Here is a 13,487-nt window from a genome sequence, read left to right as displayed (position 1 = left end):
ATAAGACAGCAGACATAGCTAGAAAAATAATTTAAGTTTACCAACCCTCTGATTGCAAAAATCATATACAGGTCTTTTTTTTTTTAAATAAAAACCCTCCACTGAAGCTGGTTCACAGCTTACAAGGCCATAAGAGACCTTATAGGACCATCTGACTTCATTAAGGCAATAAGCATTAGGATTTCAATGAATTAAATTCTGTTTGCATTATAGTGCGAGTTCCTCTTGACTTGAAAATTATTAGTGAACAACAACTTAGCAAGCATTGCAATGGACTATTATCCGAGTGTAAAGTTATCCTCGTTACTAAAAATGTGTCCTATTTCTAGCTTAAACTAATCTAGCCTCAGTTTCCAGTATCTTAAGTTTTTGTTAGGCCTCTACTATTAAAATACTATTCCCTATGGTTACAGCTATAAGCTTTAAAAACACAGAAATGCTCTCCAAGAGCTCAGTAAGAAACTTTTGCCAATCCTTCAGTCATTCTTCAGGCTCCTCTGGTTTCTTTTCAACACTTTAACACTTTTTGAAGTGCATTGGGACAAGGTATAGCTAGCTATCAACTAAATCTGTAAGACAAGGAAGACAGGAAAGGGAGAAGGAAGAAGTGAGAAAAATAGTGGGCAATGAGAAAAATTACACAGGAAAAAGGTATGAATGAGCAAAGGCGGACTGCCAGACTGGGGCCAAAATTCTGTAATAAAAATAGAAAGTAGAAAATTCAAAACCTAGAATGCTGAAGCTGGCTCCATTTTATGTGCAGCTGCAGTGATCTCACTGGAAAGAGCTCTAGAGTATTTGCAGGCTTTTTTCTTATTTCAAGCTACAAAGAAGATAACCTCAAGAAAAGAAGGGTCATTTTACAGTCTGCTCTTGAAAGCTACTCTTTGCTCATCTTAAAAGATTATGTTGGGCAACCACTTTATACACTCTCATGGAGTGTGTGATGAGGACAAAGAACACAGACTCTGCATTAATCTCTCGTTCACTGAACAGGAGTTACTGTTGTCAAGTATAAAAGCTTCCAGAGGCTCAGATATTGCAGGCACAGCCTACAAATGCTGAAACAGCCATTCATAAAGGCTACGAAGCAAATGAATTTTACCATGTATAGATTATTTGTCTTACTATTAAGTTACATTTTCAGTCACACATCACCTAGCTTCTAATTCTGAACACTACATGGTGAATCTGTGAATGATCAATTTTTATGAGAGAAAGTAAATCCAAGTAGAAAGTTTCAAATTGAAAGGAAATAAAACTTACTGTAATTGGCACATCTTTTGTTCCTGAATTTAATAAATGCAGATTTAAAATTTTTGGCAGATCTGTTAAAGAACAAAAAACACACCTGGCTATTAGGCTATTTTAACATAATAACCTTATACAAAGTCATCTGCACTAACTGCTTTCTCATATAAATCCACTGTTGTTCAGTGTTAAAAAGCTAGACTAATATGACAGTACAGCCAGTCCAAATAGCTAGTCCCAATAATCTGACACACTTAACTAGATTTTTGTGTATTAGTAGGTATTACATGCTTTAGCTAACCACTTGTATTTCTAATACATTAAGAAATTGAACAGGCTAAAAATACTCTAGTGAATATTTTGCCAGATACACCAATATTCAGCAGAAACTAATCTTATCTTTAAACCTTTACACGTTAAGTTGCAAGGAAAAGTACTTCACAAGCTACCTTTTTTTAGTTGAAAGAAGATATATACTGTTTTTCTTCAGTAATGAGTCCCATTTCCAGTTGCAAAAGGTACCTTTAGTTTTACTACTTTCTGCCATATATATTGTTTTTTTAAATTTCACTAAACATTTAATTTAAGATGTAAAATGTTAGGCACAAATGTGTATGTGACACTTCAAATTTGTTACTTGTAAGATTTTTCTTTTGACTAAGTTTGCACGCTTTCACTACTCCATGTGTCTGAAAATTATTAAAACTTATGAAGATGTAAAGCAATCTTTCAAAACAAGTTCACAAATTAAGTAAACTGACAATGGTTTTCAGACTAAGCCATGCATAACTGTATTAAGACTAATGTCATTACTAGCTGGATGTGCAAACAACTCAAGTATACTTGCAGGCGAACACATTTGTGCACTGTTGGAATACACTGTTATCCTGCTTTTGAAACTCTGGATTTTAAAAAGCATCATTTCACAAGCAACCCTGAATAGTACAAAGATAAGCAGGCTTTCCCCTCCCCACCCTACTTCTTATGAATACTTTGAGACCTGAAGTATAGTTTACCTTGTGTTCGTAGTGTACCAAAATCTAGCATTTCTGTTGATGAATAGATTCCTGGTGCTTAAAAAAAGAAAAAAAAGTTACCATTTTCTTCTTACACTAAAAGTTTATTAAGCTGAAAACTTAAAAAAAAACAGAAAAAAACCAACCACTTTTCTACAAACCTGTTGTAACCTCTACTTCAACAGGGAGAATGATAAATTCTGTGTTGTCCGAGGCATTTGTTTTTATCCTAATGAAGGCTGTATGATTATCTGCTTCTCTTGAAGAAAAGCTGGCTCTCATCACTCCTTTTGTTTCATAGGGAGGTATTTCCTGATAAATAATCAAAGCACATCTGTGAGAGTGCAGTAATTACAGAAGAAGCTGCCACACCAAGAAAATTACAATAGAAGCATTAGGTATAATTGTATTAAGAGAAAAAGCTGCAACAGCAGTAAGAGATAGGCTGCATGTTATTAAAATTACCATTAAATTTACTAAGGATAGTTGCAATCATCTAATATGACACTGACTAAAAACAGGTATATGCAAGAGGACTTTCACATCCCATTTGATTAAGTTTTATGTATTAAAGTGGTGGTAAAAAGACAGTAGACAAAATTGATGGAATCTACAAAACCTATTCATAAAAATGTTACTGAGTACAGCAACATCAAATACTAGTTTTCTAATTGTTTTTCTCCAAAGCAGAGACAAGGCATACAGTTTCAGTGCTAAACACAAATTGAAACAGTGCAGAACTGCAAGTAGCCAAAAGCTTGTGGAGCTGCAGGTTTATTAGCCACCAAACAATTTACAGCAAAAAGTCAAAATGTATTTTAGTTTCTGTATCAAGCCTATTCTATCAGTTCCAATCTGCATTCAGGGTTGGAAAGACAACTCTTTCTGTATTTGCTGGACACAGCTGCAGCACAAGACTAGCTTCAGAACCATAACTGAAATACTAACATTGCATATTCTTCCCCATCACATTACAGAAGGGCTGGACAAATGGATTTTCCTTTTTTTTTTTTGGTAGGGTTTTTTTTAAATTTTTTTTAAATGTAAGATGAAATACTTGATTTGAAATTTTTCCACTTCAAATGCAAATAAATATGGCAGACAATAGGAATTTTTGATGAGTAGTCCTTGCATTGATTGATGTTGTTTCGGTTGACAGCTTCTCTCATGTTTCTGATGAAGGAAACTGGACAGGACATAATCCATATAGGTGTTGATTGTCTTCTACATTTTTTCTGTGCTTTCTGCACTACAAACTCATAGCACTCCATTCTGGAGGTCACGCCATATTTTCCATGGCACAATGACTATAGATGTATTCTCTGACAACTGTTGAATATCAAAGTAACTAGTTTCAACTGCTACTACTTGGTGAGTCCCTACACTAAGAAACTTTCAAGTCCTGTTTTCACACTTATTCACAAACCTAACATAATGCAGCCGTTCATTAATGTTTCAAAGGATGTGATTTGACCCTTCCATATGTAACCAGGTATCCAAGGTTTGTCACATCCCTGAAGTAACTTTGAACAGTGATTACCAAAATACTCCTGCATATGCAGACTGCTTCATCCAATCATCCAAACATTTGGCATCAGAACAATTTTAGACAATGATGTACATTCATATGTCAAAGTTCCATCACCACATTTCAAATGATTTCTTCTACTTTGCAGCTTTTCCTAAGTGCAGTGCAGCTCCTGACATAGCCAATACAATAATATCTCCGAGTGTTTCCTCCTACTGGTTTAATTTCTTCTAGTTGTCTTGTTTTGAAATACCAATGGTTGATATGAAAACCAAGAGGATTAGTGTTGACTAGTATTAACTTCACTGCCTTTCCATGCAATACACTGGAAGCCTTCACAAGCACATCATCATTGCTTTACCTGGCAATCTGGCCTACAGAAGCTGAAAAGCTACATGCTCAAGAAACAGAACTAGAAATAAACCAGACATTTTAAAGTTTTCTTTTCTTTTGTTTGTGGCTCTAACATGTTTGTTACACATCTACTAATGGCTACAGAATCCAACAATCCCCTTAAGCTCTTCTGACAACAAGAGGCTATCTTCAGAGGCAATGCCATTTAACTAAAACAGTGTCAAAACATTAGGATCTTCATTTTTTAAAATCTATTTAAATGTTTACATCTAACCCTCAGCATCTGTTCACTCTTTCCACTGCATTTTTTAAAATGCTTGTGATCTCTATTCATACTCATTTGCAGCTTTTGTATCTAAAACTAAGACACTGCCATTCTCATGGACTTTCTCCAGAAAATCCAGGAATTAAGTTTTGTGATAGTCCTTAGCTCACTTGGAAATAGCCTGGCTTTACTCACTACAACAGATGTAACTGTCAGTGACTGTAACGATACACTTGAGCAAAAGACAAGTTTTGGAACCCAGTGACATTAAAGTGTCTCCCAGACAAAAATGAGTCATCTAAAAAAATGAATAATTCTAATTAAATAGGAAAATAGGCTTTGTATCTAGTTGGACATTACCAACAGTGGGATATACAGCACGGAGCCAATACTTTACCTTCAGGATGCTTCTAAAATTTATTTCATTTAAAGTCCATGGGACCTGAGGAGACGCATCTGCAGGTCCTGAGGGAACTGGCAGATGAAGTGGCTAAGCCACTATCCATCATATTTGAGAAGCTACAGCAGTCCGGTGAAGTTCCCACTGACTGGGAAAGGGGAAACATAACCCCCATTTTCAAAAGGGGAAAAAAGGAAGACCTACAGGCCAGTCAGTCTTACCTCTGTGCCCAGCAAGATCATGGAGTGTATCCTCTTGGAAACTATGCTAGGGCACATGGAAAATAAAGAGGTGACTGGTGACAGCCAACATGGTTTCACTAAGGGCAAACTGTGCCTCACAAATTTTTGTGGCCTTCTACAATGGGGTTACAGCATTGGTGCATAAGGGAAGAGCAACTGATGTCATCTACCTGGACTTGTGCAAAGCATTTCACACTGTCCTGCATGACATCCTTGTCTCTAAATTGGAGAGACATGGATTTGATGGATGGACCACTCAGTGGATAAGGAATTGGCTGGACAGTTGCTCTCAAAGCATTGCTGTCAACAGCGGCTTGATGTCCAAGTGGAGAGCAGTGACAAGTGGTGTTCCTTGGGGGTCAGTATCAAGTCTGGTGCTGTTTAACATCGTTGTTGGCAACATGGACATTGGAGTTGAGTGCACCCTCAGCAAGTTCGCTGATGACACCAAGCTCTGTGGTGCAGTCAAGAGGCTGGAGGGAAGCAATGCCATCCAGAAGGACCTTGACAGGCTTGAGTGACGGGCCTGTGCAAACCTCATAAAGTTCAACAAGGCCAAGTACAAAGTCCTGCATATGGGCCAGGGCAATCCCAAGCACAAACACAGGCTGTGCGATGAGTGGATTGAGAGCAGCCCTGAGGAGAAGGACTTGGGGGTACTGGTTGACGAGAAGCTCAACACGACCCAGCAACGTGTGTTTGCAGCCCAGAAAGCCAACCATATCGTGGGTTGAATCAAGAGAAGCGAGATGATTCTCCCTCTCTACTCCACTCTCATGAGACCTCACCTGGAGTACTGCATCCAGCTCTGGGGCCCCCAACATAAGAAGCACATAGACTTGTTGGAGCAAGTCCAGAGGAGGGCCACAAAGATGATCAGGGGGCTGAAGCATCCCTCCTGTGAGGACAGGCTGAGAGAGGTGGGGTTGTTCAGCCTAGAGAAGGCCCAAAGAGAGCTTTACAGTGGCCTTCCAGTACCTAAAGGGGGACCACAGGAAAGCTGGAGAGGGACTTTTTACAAGGGCATATAGTGATAGGATGAGGGGTGATGGTTTTAAACTGAAACAGGGTAGATTTTGATTACACGTAAGGAAGGTTCTTTACTGTGACGGTGGTGAGACACTGCGACAGGTTGCCCAGAGAAGCTGTGGATGCCCCCTCCCTGGAAGTGTTCAAGGCCAGGTTGGACAGGGCTTTGAGCAACCTGGTCTAGTGGAAGGTGTCTCTGCCCATGGCAGGGGGGTTGGAACTAGATGATCTTTAAGGTCCCTTCCAACGCAAACCATTCTGTGGTTGTAAAAATATCAGTATGTGTTACTTCAAAACTACATTAAGTGAAGAACACAAAAGAGATTTAATGGGCCAGGTGGTGAGTCCATCCAACCCACTACTCCATCTGCAGCAGCAGACATGAAGAGTAAAGAGTAACTGCAGGGCAAGCATGTAGGAATATTTTCCAGAACAGTTTCCAGACACTCTCGACTCATGATCTAGGGATTTACTGCAGCTAGACGCACTGCTGTTTAATTTATTAGTCATTAATAGATTCTTCTTCCCTAATTTTGTTCAGCTGCTTTTTCAACCCATGTATGCGTTCATAGTGATTTGCAGGAAGGACTTTCTCAGTTCAAAACAAAAAAAAAAACCCACCACATATTTCTGTATATTTTTCTTGTGGGTTAGATCCAGCTCACAGGCCATCAGGAGGACTACACTGTCCTGAACGCTTACATAAGTGTAGTTCATTCTAATGGGAATCATTTTATTCCTACCATTTCAGAAAAGCACTGCACAATACAGATGGCTTCTTTTAATTAAACCTTTCCTTCAATTCCTATTACCATACAATTAACAGACCATGTTATCATTTCAATTTTTATAGGGTATTTTTAATGATTACATGACAAGAAACAAAATTGGTTAAAAAAAACCCCAAAACCTAAAATCATGTTAAAATAAAACCTCTGCAGACAAGTACAATGAATGGTGCAAGACATGACTACTCACCCACAGCTTTCTTGTACCTCCTTGCTGACCTGTTGGAAGCTCTAAATGGAGATCACCTCCACTGGAATACATTTCTACCACCTGAGGGGAGTAACAGGAAAATGTTAGCACTCAACTTTATATTATCTGATAACTCAAACAGGATCCCTTTAAAGTGCAATGACATGTGTTAGCAACTATCTGACCACTGTAGTATCTTATAAATTCACTTTTAATGATGATATAGCCATTTGCTAGTGCTACACTTTATGTGCTTTCTGTAGCATTTCACAGTTTGTGGATCACTTAACAGAATCAGATCACATTTATCAGTGATTCATTTACTTGTTTGGTTAGGTACAGACATCAATCCTGCCTTAACATAAGAATGCTTGCCAACATTACATACTAGGGTACACTGTAAAGACACCTTATGCTGTGCAAAACAAGCAGAAGGAAGCTAAGAGGCAGGCCTAGATTAAAAGCACAAGATACATTTTAGTTTGTTAGCTTCAGTATTTTTCTTAATTACCAGTGGTTTAATTCTTTATTTTGCAGTAGTTATGACCATTTTAAAAATGGAAATTTCACAGTAAAACCTCAATTTAGCAAATTAAGAGATCTGTGAGCATAACCTACAGTTTCTAGAACAACTGATTTGCATTTAAACAGAAAAACTTTTATATAATATGAAAGACTTGGCCTCAAATAGCTTTAAAGTTGAAACAGAATTTGAAGTAACAACAAAATAAAATTTCAGTTCAATATCATAAACGTAATTAAGCATTTAATGGTTTTCTCTTTGGCTCACCTGCAACGGTTCACTGTGAGGGTTATGTATATTTATTAAAGGAGAAAAACTGCTATTTACAGGAACTCGTGCCCCAATAAATGGGCGCAATCGATAGGGGTTCGGTACTCCAATGCCAAACACCTGGTTAAGAAAAAGCAAAACAAGCTTAAGTAGCTGTACGTAACTGTTGCAGAGCCTAACATGTGCACCCCAATTTCAGTAATCTACCAAATATTCTTTTCAATTCATTTTATTGTATACATCTATCTGAACATTTAAAACCAGTATCATGCTAATGCACTGAAATAAACTAGTTTAATTTGCAGCTAAAGGGTATTTCTCATAGCTACTACTTACTTACACTGACATATTTAGAACACAGGAAGTGAAAATACCATCTTTTTTTTTCCTGACACTCTGAAACACTAGATGTCAGCTAAAGGTTAAAAAGATGTGAAATATCCTTTAATCATACCATTATGGAACAGACTACCCATATGGAAAGCTTTTTTGTTGCTGTTTTCAAAACACTGCCATGGCAAGAGTCATAATCTCTCAACAAGAGGATTTCTCTCACTTTTCAGACTCTCTCATCTGTCTGGTTTATCTTTCTGAATCTCAAGTGAGTAATTTTTTGCCAGCTTAATGAATAACATTGTCTTGTCACTGGATCAGATGAGCACAGAGCTGAAGAATGAGCTAGATCACTACAATGAGCCACTAAAGTAACACAAAAAAAAGTTGCTTGGAAGATTTTAAATCCTACATAATTTCATCAATCTGGTTTACAGTACTGCCCTACAGATACTTACAGCAGTATACCTCTGTGTTACAACAAGCAGCAGGGATGGAAACTTTTTCAACTGGGCTGATAGAAAAAAACCCAACCCACTATTGTGCAAATATCCTTGGATGGTTAAGCATGTCATAATAGATACTGCTCTGGTTGATTTACACTTCACAACTTTTTCTGAAAGAGGGCAATTTTCTTACCTGATAAGTAAATACCCCATGATTAGAAGTGTTAATAAATAAAGTGTTCTCTACATTTCCCACTACTCTTGCAAGGAAAACTACATCAAAGGATGTATTTCCTCCTGGAAGAATTTTCTGGAAAAAATAAAAGCAAGGAGAGGAATAAGCAAAAACTGTTTATTGAAGATGTTCCACCCTGCAGATGAACGATAGTTTTTATGTTACAGAAGATCTCTGTGTATTCTTTATGGAAAACTGAAGTTAGAAACTATACTATCAGATTTGGGAAAAACTAAAGAAAATAGTAGAAGTTTTAGACAAAAATGCGTAACTTATCTAGTGCAGGATCATATTTAATTGAATTTTTATGTTGAATTCTGGATTTAAGAGTTCAGCTTATCACAGAAATATTTTGGACTGTCAGTTTACAGAACACTGGAGAAAGGCAATTACTACAAGATTCCCACAAGTGAGAAAAGTGACTTATAGACAGGTTTTCAGAATTTTTTAGTGTTTACATGGCCCCTGCTAAGCCACAGGCCCTGCAGAGAAAACTGAAACTAGAGGACTATGTCTGACAGCAATGTGGTTAAGAGTTAACCCTGCTGACACCATGTTTTTTAACTTGCAAGTTCCTGTAACATGATTGTGGTAGTTATAAGTGCATTGGAGTGACTGCTTCACACCAACATCATTTCACTGAAATTCAAATTTTCAAAAAAATTGTAAGAAGAGCTTGTTCTTGCATGTGCTTTAAGGCAACATACACTTAGTCACTTCAGCTACAAGGGAGAGCTGCTGTTAAACTCTCAGTTACAGTATACACTTCCAACATAGTCAGAACTCCTATGCAATATTTCATTCCTTCTCTCATAGTAGGGCTTGTGTGTATTTCCGCGCTCAGTTCAAATTTGCTTAGTAACTGATGAGATCAAGAACTGCAGTATCTTAATACTTTTAGGTATGTAATTATTGCAGTAAGTAACTCATTTAAAGGAGGGAGGGAAATCAAGCTCCCGTTCAGGATGGGGAAGGGGAAGGAAAAGCTCATATTGAGAAAGCAGAATATCTTACCCTGTTTTGAAAAAATGATGCATGAAAATGTGATGTTGTAGCAGATATTGATACTAATGTAATTGTTTCTTCTGAGCTAGGGTTATGCAAGTAAACTTTTTCCATTTTTGGCATTCCAACTGGCCTGTCAAAACAGAGAGAGAATATTTTTAAAGCGCTAGAATTCTGGAAAATAGAGCATCGGACTTTGTCCCATTAAACCAGATAGGAACTCAACAGTGATGAACACTGCCAATAGAACTTTGCATTTAATGTTTTTTCAAGTAACATATGTAAATTCTACCTTGAAGAATTACTTAGTTAACATAATTTCCATTATTTTATTGATTAATTTTCCTGAAGGCTTACCTAACACTGTAACACCCTCTAAAATGACACCTACCCAAAATGAAATTATGTTTTCAGGTTTTTACTTCAGAATCAGAAGAGATAAAGCTTTCTATTCCTGTGTTAGAACCTTTAAATAATTATCTTAAGAAAGGTTGCACACAACAACTGAAAATAAACACCCTAGAAAAAAGTCTAAGTACAATTTTTTTTCCTGATAGATTGTAAGTATTCTTAACCAGAACCCAGAATTTTTCTGGTATTATATTTTATAATATGGTCTACAGAATTAAGTACACATATGTGCAGCACAACTATTTTATTTGTATATTGTATTTGAATTCATACCTTAAGGAAAAAATAAGAAGTGCTTGAGATAAATTATATAATTTAAGATGTTTAAAACACACAAATCAAACAGTTAAACAATAGCACACTTCAGTAACAAGACATGCTAATAATTTATTCCACACAAGCTTTAGGCTTGTTCCTTTTTGCTTACAACAACGGATGTGACAATAAATGTTTCAGTTTCACCAATTATTTTTCAGACTTTGGTATCTCTTCAGAATTTTTTTCATGCTTTTTAACACATACGTGTTAAGCATCAGCACCAAAGCACTAATAAAGCACGCAGATTACAATTTGCTACAAATTAGATTTTGGAATTCAAAATAGTTAACTCAATTTTCAGGCTACACATATCCCATGTAGCACTCCCTCTCATGTCACCTTCTCCAAACATTGCAAGGTCCACAAAACTATTGATAAGAATTACTACCTGTAGTACCTGAAGTGATGATGACCAATAACAGGCAGTTGTTCTGCCATCCTCAGTTAACTTTAACAGGCCAAACTGATAAGCACTACTGTAGTTGCACAGTTTTTCAACTTGACTGGGGGCGGGGCACGTCTCAATAGAGCAACATAAGTTTGCTGTAAATTAAAGGCTGCATTGAATGGAAGATTTAGTGACAGTAATCAAACTTTACTGCAATTTGCAAACTGACTGCAGTAACAGAACCTCCTACTTAGGAAACATGGGCTAAACAGATAGATGCTAAAGACCATGATATTAATTCAAATACACAATTATTAACGTTCAATAAACTGCATCATCACTAATGGTAGAACATATCTGCACCCTACTGCTGTAAATCTCTTTGCTTTGCTTGCTGAGTCGTTCTAATTTCACGTCTCCATCAGCAACAGTTGTTCCTGATCCTTCTGTCAAAAAAAATCTCATTTTGACTTCTCTAACTTAACTATTAATGAAGACAACAATTTCCCTCCTCACCTTTTAAAAGCTGTGCAAAACCTAACATCCAGGTTAAGCCATAACATAAAAGTATTTGTATCTGTTGCCAATATACATAGGGATATTAGAAAGGAAAATGCTTTATCAGCTGTGATGTCTTGCATTAACTGCTGTAACTGCTACATTGTTGATCAACAGAATCAAACAGTAAACCTGTTCTCCATTTGCTAGGAAAAAGTTTATCAGACCATAGGAATTTGAGTGAGAGCTAGCCCTCCAAAGTTCCCCATCTCTACCCCACCCCCCAGCAAAAAAAAACCCAAAAACAAAACAAAAAAAACCAAAACAACCACAACACCCACAAAAGCACAACTAAGAAAAGTGTCTGCTGATAGGGAGCTACCCAGCACCCCCTGAATACTGAACCCACTGCTTCAAACACTCCTTCACCAACATCAGTACAGATGCGATTGAGTAGTTTCTCTGCTTGGTAACTGGGAAAGGCATAAGTAAACTTTTATAACAGTCAGCAATTTCAGTGAATTCATTGTTTAGAGAAAGTGGTCATGCCTTAAAAGCTCCTTCAGTATCTCCTGAGGATCAGCTGTCTGTTCTCTAGTTCTCACAGCAATTTCTCATTCTCCTCAGTGGAAGACATGCTCCCAGCACCTTGTTGCAACTCCTTTGCTTGCCACAGTGTAGTTTTTGGATACTTCTCTTCTCCAGAGCATGTTCAGTAGCTCCCCAAGAAGGGAAAACAATCCTCCTCCTCCTCTATTACAATGCACTCCAACCAGTCTTCATAAGAGGAGCTTAAGAGCTCAAGCAAAACAGCTCCTGCCAACCACAACAGCAGGAAGCAAGAGAAGAGGAGGTAGATTTTAAGCACTCTATTACATGTGAGCAAAGGACATGACTAGCATATCACCTGTGGTCTCTACAGAGAACCAGCTGTGTACTGGAAACCTAAGATCAGAGTTGACTTAAGTGACACTTCTTATGAAGCATAATGTCTGAAACACCACAAAGCCAAGAGAACTATGTTGAATGAACCAGAAATACTGAAGAGCCAGACTGTTCCTATCAGAAAGGTAGTTTAGATGGAAAACTCATTATCCCAGGAAATGTTTCAAATATTAACAGTCTTTTAAGGCCTTCATGCTTTTCCAGTTCTGAAAAGCGGGGAATATAAGACAGTATATTTGAGAGGCTAAAGCCTATAAAAACAACTAGTAGGGAAACAGCCATGATAAACATTACAGTTCACTAACTTCAGATTCCAGACTAAACCACCACAGTATAATTATAGGTGATAAAGACAGAAGTCATTAAAAAGGAATTTTGTTGCTAGGACTGTATTTTATTTCACTGTTTTGTTGACCATTCTAATTTTGAAACAAGTCTAGTATTATGTTTTGCTCAGATACAGCTTTCCTTATATTCTTTAAGCTTGATGTTAGCCAAATCTACAGAAATAGGACAAACCTCACTTGTTTTTTCTGCCATCAGACATGGTAAAATCCAGGTAAAGCAGTGTGCACCAGACACTTAATGATCCTACATCCCAAGCAATAATCACACAAGGGATGCTCTCCATGCTGCAAATTATCAAGCCACAATGGTCTGCACAACTGTAGCGTTACCTGGTGCCAAATTTTACAGCAGAATTTCCTTCAGCAGTCACAGCAAGCACTTTTCATCGCAAGAAGCTGGTACAGACAAACACCTTCAGGCAAACATGAACTGTCAAAGCATGTAAGATTTTGCTCCTGATCTTCTGTCCCTGCATAATGCTAGGTCCACCTACACTGATAAAAAAAAAAACCCACAACCTAGATGAGATGGTAATTAACAATGGTGAAGTGCCTGTTCAGATCGATAAAAAAGTCCATGTTCACTGCTGCAACTCAACTCTTTCTGAAGTCTGAGTTAATATCTGCAGTGTATTGTAAGCATGTCCTCGTAACAGAATTCACTGCTGCTCTAGGTATCAAGAGGTAGATTCTTTTAACAAAGGA

The 13,487-nt window shown here is 37.4% G+C and overlaps 1 protein-coding gene across 1 annotated transcript in view; it reads right to left on the bottom strand.

The window, feature by feature from the left end:
- Nucleotides 1–13,487, bottom strand: part of TMEM131 (transmembrane protein 131) — a 101,803-nt gene that overhangs the window by 42,545 nt on the left and 45,771 nt on the right. The window contains exons 5-11 of the mRNA XM_074859010.1: nucleotides 9,885–10,008; nucleotides 8,829–8,945; nucleotides 7,854–7,976; nucleotides 7,064–7,144; nucleotides 2,429–2,579; nucleotides 2,268–2,324; nucleotides 1,267–1,328 (exon numbers count right to left, since the gene is read on the bottom strand). Coding sequence (XP_074715111.1) covers nucleotides 1,267–1,328; nucleotides 2,268–2,324; nucleotides 2,429–2,579; nucleotides 7,064–7,144; nucleotides 7,854–7,976; nucleotides 8,829–8,945; nucleotides 9,885–10,008 — 715 coding nt within the window. The remainder of the gene's footprint in view (nucleotides 1–1,266; nucleotides 1,329–2,267; nucleotides 2,325–2,428; nucleotides 2,580–7,063; nucleotides 7,145–7,853; nucleotides 7,977–8,828; nucleotides 8,946–9,884; nucleotides 10,009–13,487) is intronic.

Source organism: Strix uralensis, chromosome 2, assembly GCF_047716275.1.
Source record: "Strix uralensis isolate ZFMK-TIS-50842 chromosome 2, bStrUra1, whole genome shotgun sequence".
Taxonomy (NCBI): Eukaryota; Metazoa; Chordata; class Aves; order Strigiformes; family Strigidae; genus Strix; species Strix uralensis.
This window is presented reverse-complemented; position numbering and strand designations above follow the sequence as displayed.